General features: G+C 54.4%; 1 protein-coding gene across 2 annotated transcripts in view; it reads right to left on the bottom strand.

Moving 5' to 3' along the window:
- Positions 1-7907, bottom strand: part of plxnb1b (plexin b1b) — a 28811-nt gene that overhangs the window by 8392 nt on the left and 12512 nt on the right. For both annotated transcript variants that reach the window (XM_037251468.1, XM_037251469.1), the window contains exons 11-37: positions 7000-7869; positions 6557-6691; positions 6346-6468; positions 6180-6273; positions 5932-6098; positions 5650-5801; positions 5301-5406; positions 5084-5220; positions 4363-4539; positions 4142-4286; positions 3826-4071; positions 3560-3739; positions 3336-3484; positions 2981-3081; positions 2668-2885; positions 2412-2590; positions 2226-2292; positions 2000-2146; positions 1769-1934; positions 1488-1591; positions 1321-1405; positions 944-1110; positions 702-862; positions 457-604; positions 314-378; positions 175-250; positions 15-89 (exon numbers count right to left, since the gene is read on the bottom strand). In XM_037251468.1, the coding sequence (XP_037107363.1) occupies positions 15-89; positions 175-250; positions 314-378; positions 457-604; positions 702-862; positions 944-1110; positions 1321-1405; positions 1488-1591; positions 1769-1934; positions 2000-2146; positions 2226-2292; positions 2412-2590; positions 2668-2885; positions 2981-3081; positions 3336-3484; positions 3560-3739; positions 3826-4071; positions 4142-4286; positions 4363-4539; positions 5084-5220; positions 5301-5406; positions 5650-5801; positions 5932-6098; positions 6180-6273; positions 6346-6468; positions 6557-6691; positions 7000-7869 (4440 nt within the window). The remainder of the gene's footprint in view (positions 1-14; positions 90-174; positions 251-313; positions 379-456; positions 605-701; positions 863-943; positions 1111-1320; positions 1406-1487; positions 1592-1768; positions 1935-1999; positions 2147-2225; positions 2293-2411; positions 2591-2667; positions 2886-2980; positions 3082-3335; positions 3485-3559; positions 3740-3825; positions 4072-4141; positions 4287-4362; positions 4540-5083; positions 5221-5300; positions 5407-5649; positions 5802-5931; positions 6099-6179; positions 6274-6345; positions 6469-6556; positions 6692-6999; positions 7870-7907) is intronic.

Here is a 7907-nt window from a genome sequence, read left to right as displayed (position 1 = left end):
CACCCAGAAGTTACCTGGTCGTAGTACTTATTGATGTACTTGTAGAGCTCATGCAGCGCAACCAAGTAGTTGAGTTCTCCCGAATAGTTCTGAAAGAAAAGTCATTGGAACCAAAGCTACTTACTTACGTACTAGGTGTTACATGTTGTGTCATGGTCATCATTCTCCACTCACCCTTGAGAGTTCAGCCAGAGTAGAGTTCATATCCTGGTCGCTGGCAGAGATGGTCTGCCTGACGTCAGCATAGTATCTGCAAGAGCGTCAGTTGATTGGCGTGCGCTCGCTCGCTAGCGACGAGAGCCGGCTTTGGTACCTTTCCACCATCTGTTTGTAACGGGGGATGTCTCGAGCGTACAGCAGCTTGTTGATGGGCGAATCCTGTGGAGAGAGAGAGAGAGAGAGACACCCACCCTCTCAGAATTGAAAAGGAGATCCGGAAAGGCTTCCTCCTCTTACCCGTCCCAATTTGTGCTCAGCGATGGTGCAGGAGTCCATGAAGGTCTGAGCGATGACCGACAGCACCGCATCCACGTGGTCCGAGGCTTGCACGTCAAAAATCAACTGGGGGTTCTTCACAATGGTGATCCAGAAACGCAGCGGGAGACTGCAATGACGGTGGACAAGAGGACAAGTGGGCAAGTGGACGAGTGGACGCTGCCGGTTTGGACAAAGCCACGCTCGGTGCGTCCACACCGCCGCACCTGTTGTTCTTCCAAATGTGTATGGTCTCTGGGTCCGAGATGCCGTGTTGAGCGGCTTGGGCGTCAAGCAGGTCAAAGAAGTATTTGACAGCCCGCGGGACGGGGCGACTGGTGCTGAGGATGACCGTGAACAAATCGTCGACAAATTTTTGCAGGGTACCCTGAAAGGAAAGAGGGACGGACGTTGGATGTCTTGCAAAATATGCCTCCGTTTCCAAACGCGTGCGTGCGTGCGTGCGTACCTTCATGGAAAGCAGGCGGGTCAGGTAGATCTCCGGGATGGCCTTGGCCCTCTCTCGTTCCCTCAGACTGCCTCTGCGATGTTTGGGCAGCTCGGGCTCTTCGCTGGCCTTCACCAGATGCCACAGTCTCACGCCGCCTTCGTCTGCGTCCTCCAACATGGGCGTTTCTGTCATGGAAATGGCTTCAAATGAACTTGACCTATCAAAGATAGTACTCAAATTGATGCCCCGCCCCTTACAAAGGAGACGGGATTTCAAGCCACTTGAGAGGCCGATTTCTCCCTCCCTCCCTCCCTCCCTGATCACCACAGCTGCCTGTCTATCCATCGTATGGACAGAGGTCAATATCTCACTCGCTCGCTCGCTCGCTCACTCACTCTCTCCAGCCACATAGTCGTGGTGGTCATGGTGAATGTGTTTGGAATGCCGAGGAACCAGAGCTACCGTTGCACCATCTGGGACCTGAAGCACAGCACAAAGGGTCACGTCGATTCCTTTGAGAGCATTCTCAGTTGAGATGGAGCAGACAGTAGTCGTGTGTCACCTTGTAGTGCTGGAGGGTGTTGAGACGTTTCCAGTTGCTCTGGACCACAGATGTTAAGTCTTCATCTGACAAAATAAGATGACCGGCAACACCGGACCTCCACTCTAAAGCGTAACACAAAGAGCCAATAGTGTGCAAGAGTGAATTTTGCTCAAAACCCCCAAAACCTTTGGTCACACATGCACAGCACAGGGAATGGGGGTGCATTGGAGGCCAGAAAAGCTCAAAGGAAGGCTTTTTTTTTATTTTTTTTTTTTAGAATAGAGTCAATCTATTCTCACCCAGGTCCAATGAGTCCGTATGCGGTCGGTAAGAGAAGGAGGTGCCTTTGTACACCTGATCCAGTAGCTTCTCTTTGACCTGCGTGATGGTATCGCAGTCCAGCACTTTGGAGGGGACCGGCTGGCACTCGTTGACTCCTCCGCCTTGCACCAGCACGTTAAGTGTCTGAAGAAAAGAAGCAGCTCATGTCACATTTGCGCAAATAAAAACGAGATTGCGTTCCTGCTCACCAACGTCTTGTACTCCACGTCTTCTCGCAGCAAGCGGTTGTCGTTGAGCGTGTATTTGGCCTTGCCTGTGACGGCGTCCACCGGCCCTTTGTCCACCTGGTGCTTGATTGCCCTGAAAAGCATGTAAAGACACTCCCCTGCAGAGTCCTGCCAAAACAAAACTTGCGAGTTATATATGTAGATGAGAAACCCCCGCATTGCTACTCTGTGTTTGACTTTGACTCACTCGGAGGAAAGCATAGAGACAGATGGACATCCAGTTGGTCAGCAGCTTCTCCACCACTGTCTCAGTTCTGAAGAAGATGACAAAAAGTGCTGCATCTGAATTGAAAAAGTCCCTCCCTCCCTCCTTTCCTCCCTCCCTCCCTCCCTCCCTCCCTCCCTCCCTCCCTCCCTCTCTCTTCTCACCCACCTCCGCAGCATCAGTTTGGGGTTCTTGGCCACGTATTGCTCCACGAGGTCATTCAACAGGGTTTTGAGGATATCGGTAAAATATTCCAGCTTGCCGTGCAGCGCCACCGTAAGTAAAGAGGCCACATAGGCGCGATCTCGGGGGGAAAAGGTCCGCTGGCTTTCCAGGGTATGAATGAACTTGGGGGGGGAAGCGAGAAATGTTAGTTTAATATCAAATCAAAGGTCGACCTCCCTCGCGACGCTGCCGACCGTACCTTGGTCAGGAAGAGTTTACTGTTGAGAAGGTTGGATAGTTTGATCAGACCGCGCTCCACCGTCTGCCGACGACACTCCTGAACGTCCAGGTCTCGCCTCAGCGGGGACTCCCGGTGGCCGGGGAAGAAAATGCGTTCTGCGTACATCCGGTAATCCAGGAAAGGGATGCCCGAGCCCACCAGGTCGCTTGACATGTCCATCATCTCCGTCATCAGGTCTGGCCAGAGGGAGTCAAAGGTCGGTCGCTCGCTCGCTCGCTCGATCAGACAGCCGGATCGGGATGTGTTTGACATGCATTCCATCCATGCTCACCTGTGAACTCCTTCTTGCAGCGGTCCCTCACACTGGTTTCAAGGTTTTCAAGTTGGATTTGAACCTTTTTGTAGTCTCTTAAAGCCTGCTTGCTCTTTCTCCTGACAAAAAGACCAGTGCAGAAAGAGAGAGAGAGAGAGAGAGAGAGAGAGAGAGAGAGAGAGAGAGAGAGAGAGAGAGAGAGAGAGAGAGAGAAGTCAAGTCTCTCTGCAGTCTCTCTGCAGTCACTGCTCTTGAACAGTGTGGTTGTTTTTGTCAGCTTAAAGCCGTGAAACGGGCTTTAGTCGCTCCTGTGCGCATATCTGCATCTATGTCCATGAAGTATCTACGGTGCGGCCGCCGTTGCGCTACAAACCTGTACACGAGTACAATGATGAGGACAACGAGCGCTACGACGGACGCCCCGACTCCCACTCCGATCTGAGCCTCCAGGGGAAAGGTGGCCGGGCTTAGAGTGTCGTACTGAACCTTGCCCAGGGAGAAGTTTAAGTTGCCCATTTGGACCTGGCAGCAAAGAGGAAAGAGTCAGGACGCAACCAAAATCAAACGCCGCCGCTGGGATGTTCCGACGTGACTCACGGTGAACTGGGGCAGGTTGTCGGAAGCCTCGTTTTTCTTGCCGTTACTGGCCGAGGCGGGCTGACGAGGCGGCGGTTCGCAGTACAGATGGTTTCGAGTCAGCGTCTTAACGGCGCACACGCCCTCCCCGATTAACACCACCACCTCTTCTTTGCTGATGGCCAGGTCCAGATTTTCTCCCTGCAGAAGCGCGGCGGCGGCGGCGTCTGGTTGGCAATCTTAACCAAACAAACGCTATCTGGAGACGGACGGACAAGCCAGGTGACCTCGAGCTGGATGAAGCTGCCGGGGTTGTAGCGATACGCCTTGAGAGGGTCCTGCTGGTTCAAGGGGCGCAGGACAGGGTCGGGCTCGTAGCTAAAGGCTCGCGCGTTCACCGCCCTGACGTCAAAGCGCAGGTTGTCCAGAAGGAACTCCACGGTGACGGCGGTCCAGCCCCAAACGGACGGCTCCAGCGTCGGGGATCGACACAGGATCAGGGAGGAGGAATTGACTGCGCAACGTTCTGCAAACTGATAGAAAAGGAGTGTTTGTTGGCTGTTTGTTTGTGTTTGTTTGTTTGTTCGTTCGGCCGATACGTACCTGTTTGACGGAGCAGGGGAGATCTTCGGAACAAAGCGAACCGCTGCTCCGGCGCCTTTTCTGGCTGGGAGACACGGTGACGAGCATCCGGGGCTCTTGCACCACGTCCAGGTTGTGGCCCGACACGTAGATCAGTCGCCCGCCGCTAAACAGGAGATACGTACGTCTGTCAAATGAGGCGTGTGAAGGCGGAGCCGCGCGCAACTGCTTTTGCCGCTTGCCTCAGGAAGCTCTTGGCTGGCTCGGCGTGGGTGATATTGGGGTTGTGCGTGTAGCGGTAAGGCCGAGCGTGGAAGTGGCGTTGACTGCTGCCGTAATGCAGAGTGACCCGATGGTTTCCAGTCTTGTTGCTGCGACCTGTCACGCACCGAAGACCGGAGCTCTCCACCTCGGACACCCTAAGGTAGGAGCCCCATTCATTCGTTTGTTCTCAAGGCTCATTTGTGTGTGATGGAGCGGGAAATTGCACAATCCCTGAAAATGTTCTAATTGGGTCAGACACCGATGCACCGATCTGGACTCTTTTGTTACTGTCCTCCCTGTCCATTTCAAATGTCCTCCTTTATTTTTACTAAACACGGGAACGTCAAGCTACTAGGAAAGAAAACGTTACACCTTTAATTAGGGCAGGGGTCTCAAACTCCAGTCCTCGGGGGCGGCATTCCTACATGTTTTCCAAGTTTCCCTCGTTCAACACACCTGATTCAATGATCAGGCTCCTGCAGAACGTGAGGATGAACTGATCATTTGAATCAGGTGTGTTTAACCAGGGAAACTTGGAAAACATGTAGGAATGCCCCCCCCGAGGACTGGAGTTTGAGACCCCTGAATTAGGGCCTACAGTGTGTCTTCTCATGATGCTCGACAGTCCGTCTCACGGGACACTAAATTCATACGACGCATCGACAAAGCGGTGAGAAAGGAATTGTCTGCTCAGCTCACACAGGGCAGGGCACTCCCCCCACAGTGACAGCCAGGTCGGAAGGATGTCCCGTCAAAAGGTGTCGCCCGCTGATGCTCAGCGTGGTTCCGCCGGCCTCGGGACCTCTTTCGGGCCACACTCCCATCACAAATGGATCCTGGAGGCATGGAGATCAGTTCATTGAGTGCTGCATTGATCATCCAATGACAATCTTGCAGCCTGCATCTGGAAAAGTACCTGAAAGCTGAACATTTGTTTGGACAAGCCAAAGTCTCCGCCGCTCACTTCAACAGACACGTGGCCCACCTTCTCTCCTTGGCTGGCTTTGGTTTTGCATACAATCCTGCCAGACACAGTCATCAAAGTACCTCCTTGAGTACAATGGTGTGTGTGTGTGCGTGTGTGCGCACGTGTGTGCGTGTGTGTGCACGTGTGTGTGTGTGTGCATGTGTGTGCACGTGTGTGTGCACGTGTGTGTGTGTAGAAAAAAAGGAAGGGTTCTGAAATGTACTTGAAGAGTCAAAGTGCTCACATCATATCAAGTTGAAATATCAACATGGAACATGAAATCACTTCAATCTTCTACCTGGAGGAGACTTGGTAGAGAGCAGGTATAACCACGCAGGGGACGCCGGCCACCGACACGGAACCCAGGACGTCCTCTGCTTTTTGGCCCAGGTTGGAGCCGGTGATGGTCACCAGAGTGCCGCCTTCCAGCAAGCCGGAAAGCGGCTCAATCTGAAGGAAAGACAGACAGACAGACAGACAGACAGACAGACAGACAGACAGACAGACGGACAGACAGAGACAAGTTGATTTCATTTGAACGCTCAATTCATTCAGAGGGGAAATAAATGGAAGCGCTCACCGAAAGAATGACGGGAGCAGGGCACGTCTGCTGTACGGGTTGGACGCACAAACCCGAATACAAACAACTGGCCTGCGCCTCTCCACACCACACGCAAGCGTACTTGCTCTCGGCCGTGCGGCAGCGACTGCAGTCGGCGCGGCCCACCGAGCAGTCGTACAAAGTCACTGAGGATGGACGAGAGCGCCGGCGCCGCGCGTCACTCACATTTTGCTTCAAGCAAAATCGCAGCAGGGCAGGCAACTTACCGTAAAGATCAGGGGCGCTGTCCACGTGGAACGTGTCCCTCCTCTTCACGTACACCGTGGCTTGATATTCCTCCACGGGAGCAGAATACGTGTACTGGAGAAGCGACAAAGTGAACACGTGATTTGTTTCTTTCGGGCTGCCATTTGCGAGCGTCCGACACCGCACCTGGTGCAGCTGGCAGGTGATGTCAAAGTTGGACGGATTGATGTCATCGGTCTCCACATAGGCGTCCACCACCACCGTTTGGCCCTCAATGACCAACACGCACTGGTAGTCCAGCTCTCCATCCTGTACAAGCACAAGACTTGTTTTGTCGCAGCCGACGCTAATCCTACTCGTGAGATTGGCCATTGATGGATTGTTGCGTCGTGTGTACCTGATACAGATGCAGGTTGCGGGCCAGTAAAGTGATTTTCCTCTCCACTCTGACAGGGAGCAAGGATGAGCCCTGGACCTTCTCCACGCACGGGCAAGCCGAAGAACCCCAGCTTACATAAGATTCTTCATCCCCCTGTTGGTCAAAACAAGCACATGCGCCCGCCCGCCGCAAAAGCGCTCGCTCATTCCTTGCTTCTTCACATCCCCGAAAGAAACGACGTATGTATGCGCAAAATATTCATCAAGAATTACAAATGAAAATGCAAACACACACACGATTACAACTAAAGACAAAAAAGGAAAAGATGTGTCAAATGATGAGGAGATTTGCAAAATCCAATCAGGAGCTGAGAGGGAGGGAGGGAGGTTGGGAGGGAGGGAGGGAGGTTGGGAGGGAGGGAGGGAGGGAGGTCGCCGTTGGCCAGCCGTATCTAAACTCACCGGGAGGAAGCCGTCAGCAAGATCAGACTGGTAGTCCACTTGGGTATCCAGCAAGTGGGAATAAAGCGGGGGGGACGCGCGCTCAACTTCGCCATCGCCCGAAAGCACGGCAGTGGCTGAAAACGTGGCCGTGTCCTTTTCTGCCGGGACCGTGCCGTCATCTCGGGCCTCCTCGGGCTCGCTTTCGGAGTCTGGGGGCGGTGCCCAGGTCGGCGCCTGCGTCCGATCCGGTGAGCTGGAAGACTCGGACCGGTTTGTGGCTTGTCCCATAGGAGAGGGCGTAGGCGGAGGGAAGCCGGATGATGTCGGCTCCGCCCGGCTCAGTGTTCCCCCGGGTTCCTGGGTGTCCGTGGAGGGCGAATCTGTCACCACCTCATCGTCATCACCGGGGGGCGGTGGGATGAGCAGAGGCATTATGGGCTGTAATAATTGTGAATTTGTCGTGGCTTCGGCACGACGCTCCGAATCTCTTTGGGTGATGAACGTCACCTCAGCCGCGTCGAGAGATTCCTCCTTCCCGGTCGTAGGGTCCGGGGGCCGAAAGGTGATAGGTGCGGCTTTGCTACTGGAGGGGGGAGGGCTGGTGTACGGGACGCTCATCTGAGGAGCAACGGCGGGTGAGGCGCTTGGCGCCCGAGTGCTCGCTGCAGCAAGAGGAGCCGTAGAAGTTGCGGCGGTAGTTGTTGCCGCCGTTGAGGGCGCGACCGTGACAGTTGTCGGACGGCTGGCTGTCGTGCTGGCACTGGGGCTGGTGCTGGGGCTGGGGCCGGGGCTGGTGCTGGCGCTGGGGCTGGCGCTGGGGCTGGCGCTGGGGCTGGGGAAAACTTTGATGGTTTTGCTCGTGGGAGGAGCTGAGGTGGGTAGTTGAAACTGTGGTGGTGTGGCAGATGGGACAAAAATAAATCAAA

The sequence above is a fragment of the Syngnathus acus genome, chromosome 5, assembly GCF_901709675.1.
Source record: "Syngnathus acus chromosome 5, fSynAcu1.2, whole genome shotgun sequence".
NCBI classification, from domain to species: domain Eukaryota; kingdom Metazoa; phylum Chordata; class Actinopteri; order Syngnathiformes; family Syngnathidae; genus Syngnathus; species Syngnathus acus.
The sequence above is the reverse complement of the archived record's forward strand: the minus strand, read 5'-3'. Positions and strand labels throughout refer to the sequence as shown.